At 34.0% G+C, this 26,538-nt stretch overlaps 1 protein-coding gene across 4 annotated transcripts in view; it reads right to left on the bottom strand.

Annotated features, from left to right (window-relative positions):
- The window catches only part of LOC113519961 (facilitated trehalose transporter Tret1), a 67,153-nt gene that overhangs the window by 11,602 nt on the left and 29,013 nt on the right, over window positions 1-26,538 (bottom strand). Inside the window, exon 1 of one of the 4 annotated variants that reach the window (XM_052894050.1) lies at window positions 15,189-15,358. The exons of 2 other annotated variants lie outside the window; for them this stretch is intronic. In XM_052894050.1, coding sequence (XP_052750010.1) covers window positions 15,189-15,245 — 57 coding nt within the window. In that variant the 5' untranslated portion in view covers window positions 15,246-15,358. Of the gene's footprint in view, window positions 1-4,751; window positions 5,015-15,188; window positions 15,359-26,538 lie in introns of those variants that run through there. One more of the 4 variants, XM_052894052.1, reaches the window with a different exon arrangement.

Raw genomic sequence — 26,538 nt, 5'->3', positions numbered from 1 at the left:
TTTAAACAAGTTCAAAGAAATTATATTTTCAGGTTTTACACGCAATCATCGCCTGAGACCTGAGTACCTATTACTTGCTAAATATTAAGGTCGCTATTTGAATATCGCGATTCACAAGAATTTATGAAGTATAATAGAAATGATATTAAATGCTTGCAAGACATATATATTGTCAATAGACAAATGCTTATATTATAAGTAGACAAATGCTTATGACTACTTTTTTTTTTATACAACTTAGAATAGCAAACAAGCTGACGGCCCACCTGATGGAAAGTGGTAACCGTCGCCTATAGACATGAGCAGTACCATGGACACAACAGAGTATACTGTTTCGCCCATGATATCCCCTACGCGTTGTCATTCCTGAGGCCTCAGGTGTTATTCCTCTGTACCCAGTAAATTCACGCCATATCCCACCCTTCAAACGGAAACACAACCATGCAAACACAACTGCTTCACGGTAGAAACACGAATGGGACAGAGGTACCGAAGCAATCGACTTTTGTACAAAGTCTCCCACTGGGGATTATAGTCGTGAGCATTCTTTTTTTTAAACTTAATTAGAAATACAATGAAGAGAACAGTCAAAAGGTCAACCTATAAGGGCACATTGCTAGCAATGCTAGATCCCATTACTAAAAATGCCATTCCAAATTATTCTTCATCTATATGGTAAGAAAAGCTTAATTTTGGGATTTATTAATAAATAAATATGGTTGTATGGGAGCAGGAGATTTAAAGATGTCATCCCTAATAGTTAATTTAAATGCAGTAGTAGGTAATAGCGATTTTCTATGCTCTGTCTGTAACATGTCAAGTGCGTTGTATTTTTATAAAAAAAAAACTTATATCCAGTTAAATCCTAATATAACTCACAATACATTCCAAAATAACAACAAAATAAGTAACATAGAAATTTTATTACTTGATTTAATGCTAAAAGCATTCTCTCCCAGTCAACCATAGGGAAGTGTCAGAATACTCAAATGCGGTACTAGTAATTATTTATATACATACATACTAAAATTAAATATATAAACGAATATATATATATATATATATATATATATATATATATATATATACCAGAGGGAGACTTTGTACAAAAGTCGATTGCTTGGGTACCTCTGTCCCATTCGTGTTTCAACTGTAAAGCAGCTGTGTTTGCATGGCTGTGTTTCGGTTTGAAGGGTGGGATATGGCGTAAATTTACTGGGTACAGAGGAATAACATCTGAGTCCTCAGGAATGGCAACGCATGGGGTGTATCATGGGCGAAACAGTATACTCTGTTATGTTCATAGTACTGCTCATGTCTATAGGCGACGGTTACCACTTTCCATCAGGTGGACCGCCAGCTTGTTTGCCATTCTAGGTAGTATAAAAATATATATATATATATATATATATATATATATAACGTAAAAAGTATGTCATTCTCGTGATTATATAAAATCTTAAAGTAACCAAGGAATCATTCTTTTCGTTTACATTTTTTAATCCTCATAAAATAGCACAGATATTGTAATCAAAAAGATAATATATGGGTGACAAACGTCTTATTTTATAACAGAGACAATGTAATCTTGACAAAATAAATGAGAAATACTAAGTAAAACGTTGAGTGTTTGTTTGTACTCGTAATAATCATAAAGCACTTCACACATGTAGGCCGGTGCTCATAACAACTGATTAGCAACTATCGCGTACTATTTAAATTAATATATGAATATCGTGTTAATATATAACACGAATACTATATTTTTTTTTTCGATGAGAATGAAAACAGGCCAGTTAGCCCATCATGATGAATTCATCAGGAATTAACCATGATATATTCCAGGGGGAACCGCGAGGAGGTCGACCTGGCTGGGTATATTGCTAGCAATAGGATTCTCAGTCTCCATTACTAACAATCCCTTTCCCACCTTGAATACTATATTAATGAAAATACAATATGACATTATTCTATACTTTTTTTTTATACCACTGATGTGGCACACAAGCGTGCGGCCCACCTGATGGTAAGCGGTTACCGTAAGTTATGAACATCAACAATATCAAAGGCATTATGCGCCTTGCCGACCCTGAAGAAACCTCTTTACCCCTTTTTTGAAGTACTCCATTCTGTAGTCTCTTGTAAAAAGGGAGCTCACTCCATAACTAGAGCTCGGCTTCACACGGGTAGATAAAATTTTTGAAAATAATCTATAGGCTATATTGTTTAGTGGGTGTCGTAATAGGCGACTAAGGGAACTTAATAGGTTATAGAACTTAACTCCGTAAGAGTTCTCTTCCAGAAAATCCTGTGTAAAAAGAAGTATTAATTACTCGCGGGCAGTGTGTATACAATAAGAAGAAAAAATATTATAGTTTTTTCACTAAAAAAAAATTGCGCTGCCATTCCTGAGGGCTCAGGTATTATTCCTTTGTAAATCCAGGTATTAGTCCTGTAAATTCATTGCTATATCCCACCCTTCAAACCGAAACACAGCCATGCGAACACAACTGTTCTTCACGGTAGAAACACGAATGGGACAGAGGTACCCAAGCAAACGACTATTGTACAAGTCTTCCTCTGATGATTTAATATACATAATACAAGAATAATGTATATTATAATCTTAGATTATATAGATAGTCTCCATACAAATACTTAGAGAAAAGCGGGTCAACTTTTTCATACAACTTTACGTGATAAATAGTTATGAGTGATTCCTTTATAACTTCTATATTTATTTTGTCTTATAAATTCTGCACTTTTTTAATGCGCAAAATTTTTTTTTTATTAATTATGTAAATATACATAGATATGTCAAGATACCTTGTGTGCGTAAGTATATGGGACACTGATAAAAAAAACGAGTCAGTTAATTGTTAAAAAGTTGACCCGTTTTGGAGGGGGGGGGGAAGGGATTGTTAGTAATGGAGACTGAGAATCCCATTGCTAGCAATATACCCAACCAGGTCGACCTCCTCGCGGTTCCCCCTGGAAACTATCATGGTTAATTCCTGATGAATTCATCACGATGGGCTAACTGGCCTGTTTTCATTCTCATCTATCACCCTCCACTGGTGCTCCGCCAGCGTATCCCGTTAGCGCAAGCGGGGTTACCATACCATTTTCACCCATCAAAAAAAAACCCGTTTTTGAGGCTCGGTGCTCGAGGCTCTATCTATATTATAATATTTAATAGCATCACACATTTGCTGCCAGACTTTTATTTTATAATGGAGGTTCCCCCTTGACATTTACCTATCAAGGACTTTTTTCATTCAATTCGTCCATTTAAACCAGACTACCGAAGTAATTTTTTGAGTTCGTATTTACAACAAACTAGCCTTTCCCCATGACATCGCTCGTGTGGCTGAGATGAAAGGAATCCTATGTCCTTCACCATCCCAAATAGTACGTATTTACTTTTCTCAGATAATTGTTAAGCGTCAAGAGAACACTAGCTGCATCTCGCGGTTTCGGTAGCGTGAATAAGTTATATGTAGTACTCTTGAAATTTGTTCAATAGTTTTTGCGTACTAGAGTAACAAACGTCCTCATATCCTCACAATAAAGAACATTATATATATATATATATATATATATATATATATATATATATATATATATATATATATATATATATATATATATATATATATATATATGATTTTAAAGATATTGTATACGAGTATAACAGTATACCTACAAGTTCTCAATATCATGGAGATAGCAGACTGATAACCGGTGACAGTTGATAGTTCAATGGGCTTGGTTGCTATCTGATTCCAAATTTGAATTGAAACTTCAATTACATTGATTTTTTTTAAGAAAAAAAAGTTCTATTTTCGTCTACAAATATTTCTAGTTATTTATTTTTAATGAATTATAAACATAAGACAAGATATATCGTAAACGTAATTTTCAATATTTGGCTATTTGTTAGAACATAATTAGATTTGAAATAGAGATTATTAATTGCCTTCTATGCCAATATCGTTATTTATTTAATAATATAAAGTGACACACTGTTTCACATCCAGATTATCAAGAAACATCTACGTCGGTGCAGACAACAGGTGGGGCATTAATTTACACTTCTATGTATATGAAAGGTTACACAGATGTTTACTAGCATGATATTTAGTACATGGATAGACTATCTCCTTTTACTCTCATTTGCGGGAGCAAATGCTTCACATTATATAGATAGAGCATCGAGCCTCAAAAATAGGTCAAATTTTTGTAAGCTAATTGTCAAATTAGCTGACTCGTTTCTTTCGTCAGTGTTCTATATACTTAGACATAAAATGTATTTTGGCTTATTATTTAATAAATAAAATTAGTGTTTATCCATTAAAAAGATGCTTTAAGACAAAATAAATATAGAAGTTATAAAGGAATCATAACCATTTATCATGCAAAACTGTATAAAAATAAAAGACTTGTTTTTCTCGAATCATTTCTATGGAGACACACTATATAATCTAAGGCTCGTGCATTTGAGTATACTGGTATAGAGTAGGTGCACACTTATTTTAATATCAGTGCCAGGTGGCTTTTTATCAATAAATATTATTATTTCAGTAGGTAAGTATAGATAAAACAGGGATTAAACAATTTTGCATAAGTATATATAAATATATTTATGTCAGGATACTTAATTAATACATGTATTTTTTTAATTGTGAGAAATAATATACCGAATATTTTTATTCCATATTAAAAATAAAAAAGTAATACAAAATACTCACCTAACAAACTTTCAAAATAAATTTCCAATCCGGAACAATTTTTTCTTCTTGATACAATAATATAAACACAAACTATTCAAAAATAAAGAAATAAAATATCAAGCGAACTAGGAATAAAAATAAAAATCGAACTAATTCCGAAATTCGAATTAATTTCGACTACTTCCGATTTTCGATTTTTTTTTTTCACTCGCGATAAGGCAAAGGCAGCTGTGGAAGCGGCCTATTTCCTTGATTGTCGCATCTAAACTGAAACTGACCGCGGTGGGACACGGCTCTTGTCGTGACAACGTAGCCAACGTAATCGAATATCCATGTACAGGAAATATGTAAGCGTAAGTACTCTACTAGGTATATTTTATGGGAAGATAATGGAATGGTAAACTAGCCTACGCTATCGGTATACTCTGGCGGGGCACCAGTGAGGGATGATAGATAAAGATATAAACAGGTAGTTCATCGTGTTGAATTCTGTAAGAATTAACGATGGTTTTCAGGGGAAACCACGTGGAGGTCGACCTGATGGGGTATTATATTGCTAGGAATAGGGATGTGAGATCTCCATTACTAACAGAGCTTTTCTCCCTCCACTTTTATCTCTATAAGACCCTATATTAGGCTTCAATTAATATTTAAAAATATATATATATCTATATTTTTACGTATTATTGCTAATATTAATGTCAACTATATAATTAGCACTTTTTGCTAGGAAAAATATTAAAAAAATAATCAACTTGTGGAAAAATATATTACGCAGCATTCATAATATCGAATATAGAAAAAATATTAAGTTATTCAGATGTATTGTTGTTATATTTATCTCGTGTAATTAAGTTATATACCTACATAAAATTCTGTGCAAATTAAATAAATATTAATAAAACTTTACCAATAAATTATAGAATAATAGAGTGTTTCTAGCCATATTTTGAATATCATAAACTTATCTACACAATAAGAGTACATTATTTATTGTAATAAAATAACCTTGAAATTCATGATTATATACTAGAAAAGAAATCCTTCCTTCATGTCACGTTCTAGGGTCAAAATTATAAAAGTATCTAAATTCGTCTCTTTACGATTGTAAAGGCGGAAATTCACGAAGCCACGCGGATTTCCGCCCTAGTTCCGTATGATAGGTGCTTATGTGTTAAATACTATTTTATTGCTGTTTACTGTAAGAATATAACTACTAAATTCTAATGTATTAAATACACAAGGTCGTATGGTCCCGGCATAGAATAGGCCACCCCTTCCTTTCCCGTGGATGTCGTAATAGACGACTAAGCGAGGGATGGGCAGTAGCGTCCCTCTTAAAACATCTTCAAAGCCTAACTGCGATTGCCAATGCGCCTGCCAAGAATGGCAACTACTGGCGAAACCCCCCAAGAAGGACTCTATATATTGGTTCACGCGGGCGAAACCGCAGGATTCAGCTAGTATAATAAAGGTACTTTTTAAAAATTTCTGAATTTTTAAAAAATACCTAAAAAAGCTATCTTATCTAAATTTCTAATTAGACAATGTCTGTACTTAAAAAAAATGAATACGAGGGGTGTTAATTTAGGCAAAATCGCATTTATGAGCTAAGCTATTCAACAGTGGACAGTTTTTTTTTTTATGGATGATAATGGAACGGTAACCCCGCCTGCACTATCGCTATACACTGACGGGGCACCAGTGAGAGATGATTGGTGAGAATGAAAAGGCAGATGAGTTAGCCGAACGTGATGAATTCAAAGACAAATAAGTCATGACGGTTTCCAGGGGGAACCACGTGGAGGTCGACCTGATAAGGTAAATTGATAGATATGGGGACTAACCTCCCCATTACTAACAATTCCTTCTCCCACCGCAGTGGACAGTTAACGGCCGACATAATGATGATGACTGTATAAAGCCATTAAATTCAATTAACAGATAAATAAATCAAATTACAGTTCACACTTGACCGGAATATGAGAATAGATATCAATAATAATTGATACAAACGCAACGATACCTATCAACCTATCACTCCTGACGTAAAGGTCATTCCGGGTCATATATATATATATATATATATATATATATATATAAGTAAGCGCACATTTCCTAGCTCACACGCGTGCTATCGGTTGAAAAAAAAATGCATACTTAGATATTATTAATCTAAAATCGATAAGTCATGTATCGAATTATTTCTCAGAAAACTCTACATCACTGACGCTTTATTAATATTAATTATAAATTATCAATTACGTATCAGTATTGCTATAGGACATGGCTATAAGGGCAGAGGAAGACCTAAAAAGACATGGATAGACTGTGGCCATTATATGGCCAGAATGGGAGTGAATACGAAGACCACTGGGAATAGAGAAGAATAAAAGAGAAAAACATATTACGTCGACCCCAAATAATAATTGGGATAAGGGTAGGAAGATGATGAACTAGGTATCAGTATTGTAGTATTATATTATCTGTGGTATTGTCATTTAAAAATACGCCATCTAAAAAAATTTAAACACTATTCATCTAAATTGCTGCCCATTCCTCGACTATAAAGTTTCCTTAGTCCACCCTTACGACATCCATGGAAAAGGAAGGGTTTTTTTTTAATGGATGATAATGGAGTGGTAACCCCGCCTGCTTTAACGGTATACGCTGGCGGGGGGAAAGGGATTGTTAGTAATGGGGTCAAATAGCCCCAGTACTAGCAATATAGGGTATATTGCTAGTATTGCTAGTTATTATAAATATAATTAATAAATTAGATATTAATATCTAATCAATTTTATAAATAAATATTTTAAATATTTCTGGTATATTCTTAGAAACAAAACACGTAAATATCATTTGCAATAATAAATAATTATGTTCTTTGTACTGATACAATAGCAATCATATAAAATACCTAATCTTATAAAAATAATTGTTTACTATAATAAAATCCAACCAAAGACCAATAAAACTCAATGTATCGAAACAAATTTTAATGGCTGAATAACATAAAATAAGAAAATAATAAGAATAAATGTATATGTATTATTATTGCAATAAAATTTACAGTGATAGTAACAATTAACAATAACGTAAACAGAGGTGAACTTATCTCTAAAAGAGATCTCTTCCAGTCAACCTAACACAGTGGCATGGGAAGTAGTGAGTGGGCTGCAGTAGTGTAAAACAGAAATCTAAACAACAATAATATATATATATATATATATATATATATATATATACATATCATTATCCTCTATCATTACCCGAAACTATTTATCATTATTCGCGGGTACCTTTTTGAGCGCTTGCATTCGGTAAACAACATAGATACGTACCTACGTCGAAAGTACCTACGCGCTCAACAATAGTTGATACCCAACCTTTCCTAGTTACATTGTAGATGTTTTAATTTTTGTTCCTCTATCTACCTAACCTAACTACTATTATTGTTGGTACCTATTTCTTTCGACTATCTTTTTCAACTAGCTAGTTACGGTAGGGCGCCGTGACAAAATACTACATTTGTAAGTGCGCCGTGAGCTGAAAAAGATTGGGAACCCCTGGTGTAGTGCAACATACATACACACATACATACTATCACGCCTGTCTCCCATTAAGGTAGGTAGAAACAATGGAACGCCAAATGCTTCGATTCAAACAAACCTCATTCGCTTCTTCCACATTCATCAATCTTAGGTGTAGTGCAACTGTAATAAATAAACAAATATAATAATACCTTTAAACATTAAAAATGTTTTATATATATTTTTTTTTCTCTTGTGAGTGCTATTCTCAAAGTTTTGCTCCGCGGAGATTGGTTTCGTATGGTCTTTGCAAAGGATTCACCGTAATAATATAATTTTCAAAAAGAGGACAAGCGTAATTGTATTTTATCTATCATGTATTCGTCATGTAAAAAGCGCATTTTGGCGGGAATTTTCTTTGTCAAAACAAAATTCTATAAACTGATTAGACTATCAACTGATCGAAAACAATTTTATCAATTCATATAGTAGAATGTTATTTAAAGTACCTATATATTAAAAAGATTTTTAAAAATATCTATTTATTTTTATTTTAGTTTATGGTATTGTAAAATGACTAATATTTAAAAAAAAAAAAGTCTTTTCATAGTCTGTCACTCCGGTTATTTCTTCTAAAACAATCAAACTGTATTTAATACGCGATTAACTGTCATTTATATATTTTTATGTAATATTTGTATGTACATTACATTATAATTAAACTTTTGTATAAGTAAATAAAAGTTTAATCTAAGTCTAGTCGTCTACTTGGGTACCTCTGTCCCATTCGTATTTCTGCCGTGAAGCAGTTGTGTTTGCAGGGCTGTGTTTCGGTTTGAAGGGTGGGATATGGCGTGAATTTACTGGGTACAGAGGAATAACACTTGAGTCCTCAGGAATGGCAACGCATGGGGGGTATCATGGGCGAAACAGTGTACTCTGTTATGTCCATGGTACTGCTCATGTCTACAGGCGACGGTTACCACTTTCCATCAGGTGAGCCGTCAGCTTGTTTGCCATTCTAAGTTGTATAAAAAAAAAAAAGATTAAACATGTATGACATCGTCTGACGGTTTGCAATATTGATTAGCCCTTTTTTGCATGGTTTTCTTTTATTGGTGAAATAAATCAAGGTGATATAATTCATGTTCAAAATTAAAAGAAAAATGGTTAAATAAATAAATTTGACAGCTACGTTTTGTTTCTTGCAATGGATACTAAAAAGGTATACAGACACGATCAAATTAAAGTGAACTTGGTCTTTTATATAATTTTTGGGCATTCAACGTTATGATGGAAATTTCCACCATTATGCAAACAAGGGTTAGCACTAGGATCAGGTAACATAAACAATATAAAAAAATCCGGTTGTTATAACGAACACGAAACATATGAATGACGAAAATCATTAATAAACGCTATTGACATTATTTGACATTGATATGTTTTTTTGGGTTCGAAGGAACAAACGGAACCCTTATAGGATCATTTCGTTGTCCGTCCGTGCATCCGTCTGTCTGTCAAGGCCCTTTTTCTTATGAACGCAGGGGATATCAAGTTGAAATTATTATCATATACTCAGGTCTGCAATCTCTTAAAGCAGTGAAAAAATCAAGCTTCTAAATCGACGCAATCAAAAGATACGACCGATTATGTTTGATTTATATCGCATAATTTTACATTAGCAAACGGAATCAAAACCCTTCCCGTTGACTTAAAACCATGAAATTTGGCAAGAAGCAATGTCATGTAGCACAAGTTAAGAGAAAAAAAACCGAAAACTGCAAATTTGTGGTTATTTCACAAAAAAAAAATTATACAAACATAACTGCTTCACGTCAAAAACACATGGGACATAATTGACTTTTGTACAAAATCTTCCTTTGATCTAGACACACGGCAGCGTATCCAGCCAAGATCTAAGAAAAAGGAACTGGCGAGACAGCAGTCAAGTGTAATATTACACGAACCATTTCGAGCTACTTTTGACCTTCTCACAACTCGAAACTTATTTAATATACTAGGACCTATTTAACTATCCAAGCCAAATATTGAAATTGAATTACATCGCAAGTGAAATAAAAACATTGTGTAAATAATTGTCTGTTAAAATTTAAGAATTTTTTAATACCTTATAAGTAGCAAACATGGTAGTAGTACCAAGAAACAAGAAATTGTTATATAAATTAATTTCATAATGTATGCAACATTCTTGTAACTTGTAAATTTTAGGATTTTCTACATCGAACTTGGTATCCATATATATTTCAATTATTTTTTTCAACAGATCCGACACGAATAATAACATTAGCATAACCGTAACATTGAACTTGGCTCTCATTTTACATTTATGTTTTGGATATGATATAATAAATTAGTTTAAAATAATAACAATTAAACCACTTTTCACACACGTGTGTATATTATTAGGTATTTTAATATGACCAAACTAAAATATTTATCGACAATCAACTCACGGGCCATCTAAGAAGTCGATGAGGCAAACATTTTAAGAGTAAGTTTTAAGAGTTGGAAAATCATTTGTTCCCCAAAAACAATGGCTATGTCGATCAAAATTGAATGGAACCAATACGAGAATAAAATCATTCGATTGTAAAATAATTAATAAAATCTGTTAATGATTGACACAGACGTTGTGTAAATATATATGTAAAAATAATGACATAGCACACACAAAAAATTACTTAAATTTTTAACTAAACCCCTAATTTTGACCTAAAAACAAAACTATCGAATCGATTTTGATAAAATTTCTATAAGATCAATTTATAAGTATATCCTTACAGATAAAAAAGAATTTGCCACATCGATTTACAACTGATGGAGTTATGAAGTAACAGACATAAACAAATACAAGCAAATTTAAACCTTCCTTCTTTTTGAAGTCGGTTGAAAATCAAACACAGACGAAATGAGACCTCTTTCTTTTTTAAATCGACTTTTATGTGATACTCGTAGTGGCCATCAACATTTTTTTTTATGCAACGAAGAATGGCAAACAAGCTGACGGCCCACCTGATGGAAAGTAGTAACCGTCGCCTATAGACATGAGCAGTATCATGGACATAACAGAGTATACTGTTACCCCCCCCATGCGTTGCCTTTCCTGACGACTCAGATGCTATTCCTCTGTACCCTGTAAATTCACGCCATATCCCACCCTTCAAACCGAAACACAGCCATGCAAACACAACTGCTTCACGGTAGAAATACGAATAGGACAGAGGTGCCCAAGCAAATGACTATTGTACAAAGTCTCCCTCTGGTTATGTTTTACTATTGACAAATCATTAGCATGTTTTTCTGAATCAATGTACTATAACCTTTTCTTTCTAGGCAATAAAGCGTATATGATGTGTTAATTGACCACAAAACAGGAAACTATTGTAATCCTACAAAAACCCGGTTCCCGCGGGTATTTCCAAAACATTTATATTAGTGGTACATCAAGTTATTAACCATTTATTGTAGTTAAGTGACTAAATAATTTTAAAATTCGATATCACTGTCGCATCTCATGTGATCACATGTTTTTAAAAATAGCGACGTACGTGCAAAGTATACATCTCGTCTACATTTCCGTTTGTACATGTATATACATATGTATTAATATGTGCATTATATGTTTATTTTATGATTATAATTAGGTATTTAGTTACATCACGTAATGTTAGATTTTTATGTTGTGTAAAATTATAGGTATCTCTATTTTAAATAAACGAATGAGTGCATATTACTTACCAAATGATTTATTTTACCAGAGGGAGACTTTGTACAAAAGTCGATTGCTTGGGCACCTCTGTCCTATTCGTGTTTCAACCGTGAAGCAGTTGTCCTTGCATGGCTGTGTTTCGATTTGAAGGGTGGGATATGGCGTGAATTTACTGGGTACAGAGAAATAACACCTGAGTCCTCAGGAATGGTGACGCATGGGGGGTATCATGGGCGAAACAGTATACTCTGTTATGTCCATGGTACTGCTTATGTCTATAGGCGACGGTTACCACTTTCCATTAGGTGGGCCGTAATCTTGTTTGCCATTCTAAGTCGTATAAAAAAAATTATTTATTGGCTGTTTGTAAATTCTAGGCTAACGTACATACACTGGAATTTATCAATATAAAGTAGAATCTCGATTATTCGAATCAAATTAAACCAGGAATATTCTGTATAATCGAAAATCCGGATAATCGAATTTAAAGTCAAATCAAACATTATATCATATCAACTTTTAACTGTCCACTGCTGAACATAAGCCTCCCCCTTGGGGAGGTTTTGCTAGTAGTTGCACGCTTGGCAGGCGCATTGGCAACCGCAGTTAGGCTTTGGAAATGTTTTAAAAGGGACGCTACTGAAAATCCTTCGCCCTCGTTAGTCGCCTCTTACGACACCCACGGGAAAGGAAGGGGTGGCCTATTCGATGCCGAGACCACACAGCAAATCAAACAAAATTTTTTTTATTATGTAAAGGGTTTTACATATGTCATTTAGACAATACGATATAAAAAATTACGAGCTATAAAGATAATGGATTATATAATACCTATCTATCCAATTAATACATAATACCATTTCTGAAACGATAATTAGAGCCGTGAAGAAAGAGTCCGGATAATCGAATATTCGAATAATCAATGTTCGGATAATCGAAATTCTATTGTATTTGTAATAAATAATGATAAATGAAGAGCATATTCCTTTTTAAAAGGCCGGCAGCACACCTGCAATGCCGTAGGTGTTGTGGGTGACCATGGGCGGCGGTAGTCACTTACCATCAGATGAGCCGCATGCTCGTTTGCCCCCTGTGTTGTAAAAAAAAAACTTTTCAAAACAAACAACAAACCATAACACTCACATTCTCATACACCTTATACAAAAATAGTACAAACCTCCATAGAGCAGGCAAAAAAATTAGAAATTCCTTTCATAGATTAATCATAAATAATTCTACACGAGTAGTTACGAAGTGTACCTAATATGACGTCAATGTGTTTAGATATGGGGCTGCTACCCAAATTACAGGCTTGTCTTAGATTAGGTGGTAGTTTATTCTAAATTATTACTGTCCTATAAGACTACATGCTTTATAATAAAAAAAAAAATTTTATTTTACAATTATTCAGGTAAATCAATTTTATCCCCTTCAAAGTACTCCCCCTGTGACATAATGCACTTGTGCCAACGCCGTTTCCACTGTGAGAAGGCTGCTTGAAAGTCCTCTGGTTGTAGGTTTCTCAGCTGCCCCGTCGTAGCTTTTTTTATCTCATTTATGTCCCCCAAATGCCGCCCCCGAAGTACCAATTTGGTTTTTGGGAACAAGAAGAAGTCACACGGGGCCAAATCCGGCGAATAGGGGGGTGTTCGGTCACCGTAATGGAATTTTTACTCAAAAACTCACGGACAACAAGAGAGGTGTGGGCAGGGGCATTGTCGTGGTGAAAATCCAACGCCCCTCTCGCGCCAATTCTGGACGAACTCGTGCCACACGAGCTTTGAGGCTCGACGTAGAATTTTCCATCAACTAAGATGGACAATCCCCCGAACATGTCAACATTACATTTGATTATTTTTTTTTGTTCGTGGTTCCCCGGATGTCTTATCGAATCAGATCACTTAAAATTGCCGACGGGGTGTTAAGAGGTAACTTCACAGATATACACACATTGTTAGGGACTAAGGAAGGGGTCCTATAATTCCAGAAAATAAACTTTCCGGACAGACCTCGTATAATAAAAAAAAAATGTAACTCTTTGTATATACAAATATTAATATTTTATAAACCTATAAGTTTGTTTATTTATTACTTCTTAACGCTTTAATCAATCACTATAAAATTTGGTATACACACACTATACAGAGTAATAACACCTGAGTCCTCAGGAATGGCAACGTATAAGGGGTATCATGGGCGAAACAGTATACTCTGTTATGTCCATGGTACTGCACATGTCTATAGGCGATGGTTACCACTTTCCATCAGGTGGGCCGTCAGCTTGTTTGCCATTCTAAGTTGTATAAAAAAAAAAAAAACACTATATGGGTTGGAGAAGATAGGCTACATATTATCCCGGTCAATGAACCTATCCCGATCACGTGAACGAAGTCGTTGGTAAAAGCTAGTAATTCGTAAATATCGTAACTGGTTTTTTACTATACTGGTATATTTATTAAACAAGATAGGAATCAAAAATAGCCTATATTATTTTCCTTTTCAAACTAGATGCATACAAAATTCCATAATAAAGAAGCAAAGATATATTTAGGTTTGTATTTACTTTCAAACTACAACATGCTGAAATTATATATTTGAATTAAGGCGTAGTATAATTCACTATTCATTCCACAGGATGACTCATAAAGAACATTACTTGAATTAAGTTCTTTTGTTTTATATTCTTATTTGGTCAATAAAGTTATTTAATTTTTTTTTATACAACTTAGAATGGGTAACAAGCTGACGGCCCACCTGATGGAAAGTGGTAACCGTCGCCTATAGACATGAGCAGTACCATGGACATAACAGAGTATACTATTTCGCCCATGATACCCCCCATGCGCTGCCATTCCTGAGGACTCAGATGTTATTCCTCTGTACCCAGTAAATTCATTAATTAAATATATATACATATATTGGTGTAACTATGTATATTATAAATAGTATTTATGTGTTATATGTGTATTTCTAATGTATTATTATGTATAATTATTTCAGTATGTTGCTATAATTATGTTACATATTTTTCACCACATCTGCCCTTCATACGTTTTCTGTTTTTACCTAATGGTTAGCTGGTAGAGAATGCCATATGCTCACCACTTGTACAAAGTTTTATTGTTTTCTTGTACAATAAAGAATAAGTAAATAAAAATAAATAGATAGAAAAAAAAGTGATATTCTTACCTCATTCAAATCCCTATAATATTTCAAAGACACCCCACTGAAACGGCTCTCCCGCATTTTGTGTATTTTAGGTTCACTCCTATATTTAGCACGATATTTTGAATAATCCTAATACCAAATGTCCAAGTATGACAATCTAATGTTTAGACTTTTCTTGAAAGCTAACAAAAACTGACTGGTCGCATGGGCACCGTCCGGTGGCTTTTATTGAATCGTAAACATGTATTTTCCTCGAAGAACAGGTAAGCGTGAGGATAAATGTGCAGCACAGTATTAGCTAAATATAAATTTGAAAATATTTAGAAATTTTATTAAAATATTAAAATTATATTTAAAATAATTTATTGAATGATTGAAAATTTCGAAGCGGACAGAATTGGAATTTCACTTATCAATCACTTGATATATTATTGGAATATGGTTATAAAATTATATTAATTTTAATTGAACAAAATGACAAAAACACAATAAGTTCATTAATTTATATATAATGGGAAATTTATATATATAGACATATTATATATAATAATATTTCTGTATAAAATTCACAATTATATAGTACACTGTCAAGTGCTTAATTATTTTTTTTATAACAGAAGTTATTAAAAAAAAAAGAAAAAAGACTTCTTATTTTTCTTTTTGTTTTTAAATAACTTAATAAGATTTTTTTTTCTTTCTTTGTGTCTATTAGTCTCTCTGTCTATCAGTCTGTATGTTTATCCTGGTATTACACAAAAGCTATTGCACCAAATTGAATATGGTTTTCACAATCGTGTTTCCGAAGAACTAATTTAAAATAATTATACACTATATATGTTTTTCTTTTAAAAAGCATCGTAACCCAGTAGTAACAGCAATGTATCCGAATCCAACACCAAAAATATTGTGTCAATTAAAATTTCCGACTCGCACTTCTCTTTAATTTTAGAGATAGAAAATATTTCAGAGCTTTACTGACTCGAAGTCCCCAACTAGTTTAAGAATAATTTGGTATTTATTCTATTTTAATTCATTAACTAAGATAAGAAAATGGAGTACACAATATAAATACAAAATGCACGGGAAATACCTTATAGCTCATTTACATATTCGTTTCCTTATTGTTTTAGGTACATATATACACGTTTGGACTAGTTATATATCTTACTAGTAATATGATCAATGTGCTCACACAGGATTCGTTTAAAGGAAAATTAATATATACAGTTTTTTTTTTTTTTTATGGGTGAAAATGGTATGGTAACCCCGCCTGCGCTCACGGGATACGCTGGCGGAGCGCCAGTGAAGGGTGATAGATGAGAATGAAAACAGGCCAGTTAGCCCATCATGATGAATTCATCAGGAATTAATCATGATAGTTTCCAGGGAGAACCGCGAAGAGGTCGACCTGGTTGGGTATATTGGTAGCAATGGGATTCTCAGTCTCCATTACTAACAATCCCTTTCCCTCCAATATATACAGTTACATTCAGACAATTAGTAGTTATGTTACTATCTACATAATTTTCTAAATTATTACACAGCAAATATTCTAATGGTAATATACAATTTAAAATAAATTTGTTATCAAAAGCTTATAAAGGTAATTTTAACATAAAATACTCTGTTTATTTTTATTTAATGGGTGACAACCCCGACCGCGCTAATGGTATACGCTGGAGGGAAAGGGATTGTTAGTAATGGAGATTGAGAATCCCAATGCTAGCAATATATATATATGTTCTTTTCCAGAACTTTGGAAGAAAGCCTACATCATTCCTGTCCCTAAAACATCTAATCCATCTACTCTAACTGATTTTAGACCTATCTCGATTCTACCCGCTTTGTCAAAGTTATTAGAGCAAATAGTTCATAAACAATTGTCCGTATATCTGTCTAGTAATAATCTGCTAAGTCCTTTGCAATCTGGTTTCCGCCCTGGTCACAGTACAGTCAGTGCTCTTGTCAAAGTCACTGACGACATACGCTAGGGCTATGGACAACCACTCCTCACACTCCTTGTTCTCCTAGACTTTAGCAGTGCCTTTAACTCTGTAGATTATGATATTCTTTTAAATATCCTTTCATCCCTTAACATATCTCCACCTGTAATCAATTGATTTAACTCTTATCTTCGGGGTCGACTGCAGTGTGTTCGCCATGGTGAGGATACCTCAGATTGGTGTGCGGTTACTGCAGGAGTCCCTCAAGGCGGCGTATTATCTCCTCTTCTTTTCTCTGCATTTATCAATGCTATAACTCATGTAATTTTTTCTTCCTACCATCTCTACGCAGACGATTTGCAATTATATTTTCATTTTAATCTTTGCGACATATCTGAAGCAATTGATGATATGAATTTTCAGCTGCTTAAAATATCGGAATGGGCTAGATCCTATTGGGCTTCTAGTTAACCCGCGAAAATCCCAAGCTCTCATTATAGGTAGTCATCGTAATTATAAAATGCTTGATCATGATGCTTTGCCTCCTGTTTACTATGAAAATGAGTTAATTGCATATGCTAAGAAAGCAAAAAACCTGGGTGTTATAATTGATTGCAATTCATCCTGGAATGAACACATTAATGGGGTCAGCAAAAAGCTATGTTTTTCATTTCATTCTTTTAAACGATTGCAAAAATTCTTACCATTTAAGACAAGGCTTACTTTGGCACAAGCTCTTCTGTTATCTCTTTTTGATTATGCCGACATATCCTACCTTGATGCAACTGAAGAGCTTTTAAACAAATTAGAGAGATTAAAGAATTTGTGTATACGTTTCATATATGGTCTGCGTAAATATGATCATGTCTCCGCTTATAGAACAAAATTGAATTGGCTGCCAATTCGAAGGCGTCGAGACTTTCATATAATGTCGTTTTTATATTCCGTTCTATATAACCCTACTTTTCCCTCCTATCTTCGTGAACGTTTTGATTTTCTAGTTCCCCATGACGTGTCCTCCCGTTCGACGAAATCTCTTATCCTCAAACTCCCTTCACACTCATCTACGCGCTATAGTGGATCTTTTACCGTCCATGCTGCTAGATTGTGGAATTCTCTTCCCAAATCTATCCGTGAGAGTCAATCCCTAAATATTTTTAAGAGTAGACTTAAAGAGCATCTTCTATCTCTATGAACATATATTTATTTATCTATATGTGTAGGTATATTGTATGTATATGTGTATGTATATGTAGGTTTATGCATAGATGTCGGTATATATTTATGTATATGTATGTGTGTATTTGTACTATATAATATAATATAATTAATTTAATTTTGGCTATTTAAAAATTGTACACTGCTGTATCCGCTGACATTGATGCTCCTTTCCACTTTGGGTTTGCTGGAAGAAAACTCTATCAGAGTTAAGCTCGCCTTTGTACTTTTGTTTACCTCTGTCATATTTTTATAACTAATGTGTACAATAAAGTATTAAATAAAATAAATAAAATACCCAACCAGGTCGACCTCCTCGCGGTTCCCCCGGGAAACGATCATGGTTAATTCCTGATGAATTAATCATGATGGGCTAACTGGCCTGTTTTCATTCTCATCTATCACCCTTCACTGGTGCTCTGCCAGCGTATCCCGTTAGCGCAGGCGGGGTTACCATAGTATTTTCACCTATCACAAAAAAAATGGTATACGCTGACGGGACACTAGTAAGGGCTGATAGATGAGAATATAAAGGCAGGTCATTTACCCCACCGTGAAAGAATGCCAGGAATTCATCACGATGATTTCCAGGAGGAATCACGTGAAGGGTATATTGCTAGCAATGGGACTGGTAGACTGCATTACTAACAATCCCTTCCCCCAGACAATTCGTTTAGTTCAATATATCTACATGATTTTTAACAGGATAAGTAAGTTTGACCGTGTGGTCCTGGCATAGATTAAGCCACCTCTTCCTTTTCCGTGTGTGTCGTAAGAGGCGACTAAGGGAGAGCGAGGGATGGGCAGCAGCGTCCCTCTTAAAACATCTCTTAAAGCCTAACTGGGGTTGCCAATCCGCCTGACAAACCTTCAACTACTGACAAAACTCCCAACAGCGGGAGTTCAGCAGTGGACAGTTAACGGCTGAAATGATGAAATAATAAGTAAGTTTATTAATATGTTTCATATATAAGTAGATGATAATGATGATGATGATGCCAGAGACTACAGTATGGGGTTCTTCAAAAAGTATATATTAAGGTTTCTTCAGAGTGGGCAACGCGCACGTGGCACCCCTAGTGTTTCAGGCGTCCATAGGTTACAGTGACCGATTCCCATTAGACGGACTGTATGCTTGTTTACCACCTTTCTAATATAATAAAAAAAAATATTAAAATAAATTACTTGGATTTAACAAATCTAATTTATTTACATTTTAAAACTAAACAACAAAAACTGCTGAAACGATTTCGATAAAATTTCTATGGTGCCAATCTAAAAGTACATTCTGTTTAGTTCTTTAGAGAAAAAATTATTCGATGATATTATTATTTGATTATGTAGATAATTTATGAGATAAAATTAACTTATTGTATTTTTTATATGCGATAGATGCCTAATATTTATTATATATTAATAAATAATTAACATTTTATTATTAGGTATATATAGCTAATTTTTTAATTTCGAATACCTTTTTTAATACCTTTACCCACTAGCAAATAAAATAAAAATGTTATTTCAATTATTTATGAAATAAAAAAATTTGTTAGAAGAGTCTTCCCATAGAATTTTTTTTACAAACATACTCTGAAATAAAAACATTTCAAATCGGTTTTTAACTGACAAAATTATGATAAATGCAACCGAGTTGAAAACCTCAGCCTCTTTTTGAAGTCGGTTGAAAAATACACAATAGTTCTTTGGTATGAACTAGAAAACTAAAATGTATTTTTGAGCGTACATGCTCAGAGACGCGTAAACTTACCAGACAACACGGCATGCGAACGTTTCGCTGACGCATTTAACAACAAAATGAATCCATCGTACGTGTCATTACAAACGTAGCTCATTATTTCACGTAATAATTATTTCTTTACCTAAATACCTGTAGGAATCCAGGTGGGATACCGGTTTGGAAAACCTGAATGGTTGAACGATCGGTGTTACTCGAATGTGCAGCGACGTCGCCGAACACCGACGAACCCTGTTCAGATGTAGGTCTTACTTTTATGCCATTATTATCAACTAGCGGCCTGTCCCGGCTTCGCACGAGTGGATATTTTTACATTTAAAAAAATGGCCATTAAGGCTGCACACGCGACGGAAGCTTAAAAATGGAGTAATTTCTCCCGTTTTCCCAACATTTTCCTTCACTGCTCTGTTCCTATTGATCGTAGCGTAATGAAAAGTATACTATAACCTGCCCAGGAGTATGAAGAATAATTGTACCAAGTTTCGTTAAAATCCGTCGAGTAGTTTTTATTTCTATAATGAACAGACAGACAGACAGACAAAAATTTTACTAATTGCATTTTTAGCATCAGTATCGATCACTAATCACCCGCTGATAGTTATTTTGGAAATATATTTCATGTACAGAATTGACCTCTCTACAGATTTATTATAAGTATAGATTTTTTATTTTCAATAGTAACAGATAGACTGAGACTGAGACAACGTCGAAGGGAAGGGATTGTTTTTTTTAATGGATGATAATAACCCCGCCTATGATGATAACCCCGCCTATGGCAACGTTACACGCGGACGGGGCACCAGTGAAGGATGACAGGTGAGAATGAAAAAGCAGATTAGTTAGTCCATCGTGATGAATACATCTGGAATTCAACACGATGGTTTCCAGAGGGGACCAATGGACAGTGTATATTGCTAGCAATGAGACGGATAGCTCGCATTACTAACAATCCCTTCCCCCCAAGAAAGGATTGTTAGTAGACTACCAACCTCATTACAGCAACATACCCTTGACATATAGTGACAACTGATCTACCATTTCATTCTCATGTATCGTCCCCAAAAAAATACCCATTAATCGAAGTAAAGATTTTTTTTATTCTTATTATTAGACTTTGTAATACTAGGCTCCGTTTCGCCTGAAGATGCTTCGTTTACAGTTAAAACACGTGTCGCAAAACGTGCGTGAACAAAGTGGTAGTCGGAGAATGATGGTTAATAAGTGGTAAATTTTCATGTGTTGGCAATCACACACATACAAATAATACCGAAATAAAAAAAAAATATTTTTAATCAAATAACTAGTGTCATGGACTACTGCAAGATAAGACCTAGATCGATAAATGCTTCGGATGAAACAGATTTCTTTTGCTTCCTTTTTTTTTTTTAATTGGTGAAAAAGATTATGTAAAGAAAAAGGATGAAAAGGCAGGTCAGTCAGCCCATCGTGACTAATTCAACGGTAAATTAGTCACGATAGGTTTCAGGTGGAACTGCGTGGAAGTCGACTTGATAAGGTATATTGACAGCAATAAGGGCTTACCTACCCATTACTAACGGGGGGAAAGGGATTGCTAGCAATGGAGTTTAACAGCCCCATTGCTAGCAATATACCCTATTAGGTCAACCTCGACGTGGTTCTCCCTGGAAATCATCGTGAACAATTCTTGTTGAATTCGTCACGATGGGCTAACTGACCTGCTTCATCCTCACCTATCATCTTTCACTGGTGCCCCGCTAGTGTATAGCGATAGCGCAGGTGGGGTTACCATTCCATTATCACCCATTAAAAAAAACCATTACTAACAATCCCTTCCCCCGAAAAAGTTTCGCTTCCTTTACAATGTGTTACATGGGTAATTTATATTCTAACTTAACACATAATAATAATAATTACCTCCGTGCACTGGCTACAGTTCGGTGATCTCTTCGGAGAGACCGAGGGTTTTGTCTGTGCAATACAGGATCAGGTGGTTAAGACGAACAATTACCGAAAGCACATTCTGAAGGATGGCACTGAGGACATCTGTCGGGCATGTCGCCATCCCGGAGAGTCACTCAGACATGTGCTTTCGGGTTGTTCAGCTCTTGCCAACACTGAGTACTTGCACAGACACAACCAGGTAGCCAAAATTCCATCAAGAGCTAGCTCTGAAGTACGGCCTCGCGAATGAGAGGTTGCCGTACTATAAGTACGAGCCCCAGCCGGTCCTCGAAAGCGACAGCGTAAGTTTCTATCATCACGGACAGGACCGTTCTTGCGAACAAACTGATATCGTGGTGATGGATCGACTCGAGATTTTGGATGTCATATATTTCATGTACGAGAACCTCGTGAAAGCCGAAACCGAGAAGAAGAGAAAATATCTCGACCTGGCTCACGAGGTGACCGAAATGTGGGGGTGACATCTACCGAAATCATCCCAATCGTTATGTCGGTGGACGGTCTTATCCCAACCAGTCTGGAACAACATCTCAGACGGTTGGGATTCCGAGGCGGCTCACTCCCGGGAAAGATGCAGAAAGCGGTGCTCTTAGATTCTGCCCGCATTGTACGCCGGTTTCTCTCCCTGGGGCCTTGAACCCTGGCCGACTGTGCTTCTGCCGGGGGTTAGTTGCCATCTCCTCTCCTTAAGAGGGGAAATGAGAATTTTAGTGAAATTTAAAAAATAATAATAATCTTTATTTCAAACAGTAGATTACATAATTGATTAACAACGGTCCCCATATGGGTCGAGCCTGTATCTGGGGAACCTGTTAACTAATATGGATAAATATAATTTTAATATAAATATATATAATAATTTGTAATAGTTTGTGTGTGTAGTTGTGTGTGTGTAGTTGTGTGTGTGCGTCTGTGTGCGTGTGTGTGTGTGTGTGTGTGCGTGCGTGCGTGCGTGTGTGTGTGTATGTGTTCGTGCGTGCGTGCGTGCGTGCGTGTGTGTGTGCGTGTGCGTGTGCGTGTGTGTGTGTGTGTGTGTGCGTGTGCGTGTGTGTTGTGTGCTTGCATTTCAATAAATATTTTAGAAAACAGGTCTTATCAGATCCTTTGTATGCACATAAGTTAGAGATTGCAGCCAATTACGTATTTTTAATTTTGCTTCTTTCACTGAACATAGGATACTTTACAATACTTATTCATGCAAGCAAAACCGCGGGAACAGTTATATGATGCAAAACTTCGATGAGACACTTTACAAATGAGAACTGCATTAGTTACAATGTTTCGCAAAGTCATCAAACTGTCAAATTATCAAAATAATAGTGATTATTAGAATTGTTTTATATAATAATATTTAATGATAACATGTCGGAACAACAAAAACACGAAAACGACAAAAACACAGTGAGTTCATTAATCTCTCGTATTTATACAACATGACATTTAACTGGTTGATTATCCGCAGCGATGATTTGGTCTCAGTAGTACTATCGATTCCAAAAGTAAAATTTAAAAAATAACATGTTTTTTTTTTCGAATAATAAAAAAAATAATTCACCAACTCGAAAGCGTGAGTGACAATTAGTAACTCATTAGACGTAACGTATTACTACGCGCGTATTTCATTCATAAACACAAAGTAAATTTGAAAATATTATAAAAGAATTATTATATATTTAAAAGAGCGAATATTCTCACTGTAACCTCACTGTACATATACAAATATTTGATACCTAATATACGCAGGAATCTTCAACTGTTTCTTAAAAACAGCGATCTCAGCAATTTTAATACTAGTTACAAATACAAACTTGCTGTTCCGAAGTATCATTTAGAAAAAAAAAATTAGATCTTTTATAAGAATGAAAATTAAATGTTATAATAAGATATCAAAGGGTATTTTAGATCTACCTTTTAATAAGTTTAAAACTGTTATTAAAAAACATTTATTGAACAAAGCCACACTACACTAAACGATTAATTGAATAGCAAATATGCATGGTGTTAGTCGATTGTGCAAGGGCTTTTTAAAGACATATAATTTTAGACATAGTATATTTAAATAAATACACATTAACAAACAGCCGCGTGGTCCCGCAATGTAATGTAATATAACCCGAGATATAACAAATTTGCCTGTTAAAACTAATGTAAAAAACTAATTTACCTTTCTATCTATCTATCCGTGCGAAGTCGAGGCGGATCGCTAGTTAATAATATACCTATCAATCCGTTTATCCCTATAACTTTATCACAAACATAATCTCACATCACCATATTACAAGATGTTACAAGTTCTGGGTATACCATGTTAGTAGAGATAACTTATCAATTCATACCGTTAATCCTCTGAAGCACGTGGTGTACCTACTTGAATGTCACAGTATAATCTGTAAATCTGTGTCTTATACGTGCATATTATGTCTATAGGCGACGGTTATTACTTTCCACGAAAAATGCTAATTAAAAGGCAACAACCGAAAGGAATTACAAATTTGATGAATAATTTCAAATTTATTTTATTATAAATACACTAAATGTAACCCGTGGATGCGCTCGGTGGAATACGATAAAATATCTTGAATCGTCTATATATTATATTTCTTTCGACATTAATGAAGACGTCTGAAACACTTGCCAGATTGGGTATTTTTTTGCAATTTTAGGTAAAAACGTTTGTGTTCGTGAAATTATAGAGAGGAATTGTTGAAGAATTTATTGGAGATAAATGAAATAGGTGTGAGGAAATTTGGATATTTTTTAAAATATTGATACAGGTAAATAGTACAGCATTTTAATAAAATACCAATAAAGATAACAAAATGTGATGCAAAGACAGGCTGTCTAAAGAAAACTGTTTTTTTTTTCTACCTCGTAGCTATTACGTACATGTCAATAAGCAATGAAAACTGACACAAGTTCGTGAAATATGATTGAGAAGAAAATAGTATCAATTGGGAGAAAAAATATTAATATTTGGCTAATAATCTAAAATTGCACTTGGCAACCCTGTCTTCAAGCGCGAAATATCAAATATGTCGATTAGCGTTAAAATTTGATAATTTACTGTTGATTATCATAAAATCCTTTGATTATGTTAAGTACTTCTATAATTATTTACGAAAATAGTAAAATAGTTTTGTATTATATTGTATTATATATATATTGTAGGTAGTATATTGTATTTTTTTTAGGTACTGACAATAATTAAAATTTGTGTCCCACAAAAAACCAAATTCAATTGTGATAAAACTATTGTTATTTGGTGTTACTAAAAAATAAACTATATTGATTTAAATAAAATTACTATGTCCCCAAAAAAACCAACTCAATTGTATAAAACCAGTATTTTAATCCTAAACTTGATTTAAATAAAATTTCTGATAAAAAAAGATCCAATTTGGTTTACAACTAATAGAGTTATGAGGTAACAAATATAAAAAAAATACAAGCGAATTAATTAATTAACCACCTTTTTTTGGAAGTCGATTGAAAATGAAAAAATTAAATTGAATTAGAAATTTGTAAAGCAAAACAAGTAATCGCGTAGGTAGTAATATGTCGTATGTATATGTATATATGTAGGTATTAATATATATGATTACTTTATGAATATTTGTATGTATGTAACATAGAAAAACTTAATCCGTAATTATAATAATTAATGTGAATTTATTTGTTTGTTACCTTCTGATAAGATAATCATCATGAATTTTGGCATTCATGTAATATTTAGTATAAAAAATCACATATTAAACTAGTTTTTTTACTGGTATATATATATATATTTTGGTTCCGTTTTCCCTTATACATAGGGAAGGCAAAAGGACTAAGCCTATACAGCCATTGTCTTCAGTTTGGTATATTAATATATTTTGATGACGCGTACGTAGTACCAGGCGCTTTTTTTTTTGAGGGGTTCCGATGTAATTAGAAGGATTAGTGCTATAAATATAAATCAATAATATTTATATCAAACCTTCCTCAACACTTAATGCAATAGTTGTTAACTCTTGTAAATAAATAAGTAAGAGAGGACTAGACGGATATTTTATAGATATTTACTCGGTTCATTAAAGTACATAGTTTAATGAGATGAGGAATGAAGAAAATGAGAGGATATTACGTACAATTTAAATGTTTAAGGTTGTCTATTGTATATTTTTAATAATATGCTAATGAAGTTTATCCACTGCGCTATATAGAGGCAAGTATTATATTATCTGTGGCAGAGGTCATCGTTTGTTACAGTGCAACCGTGAGCGAGCGGGACAATGCTCGCCCGTGTACAGAGTAGACACGTCACAGACCACAAACCAGTTGCGGCACCAATGTCTATGTCAAGGTCCAGTTTGACGCACTATGATTCGAAAGTAGCGGGTAATGATTTAATTTCGACATTTTTACAAAATATCATACAGCCTGTCGAATAATAAAGCTGTAATAAATAAATAAGTATTTTTTTTAATAAATATAACAAGAAAGATAATAATACTTAATATAACGGTAAGTA

Source organism: Galleria mellonella, unplaced genomic scaffold (genome assembly GCF_026898425.1).
Source record: "Galleria mellonella isolate WM207_F2 unplaced genomic scaffold, CSIRO_AGI_GalMel_v1 utg19, whole genome shotgun sequence".
Classification (NCBI taxonomy): domain Eukaryota; kingdom Metazoa; phylum Arthropoda; class Insecta; order Lepidoptera; family Pyralidae; genus Galleria; species Galleria mellonella.
Note: the sequence above shows the minus strand (reverse complement) of the source record. Positions and strands in the feature narration are given on the sequence as shown.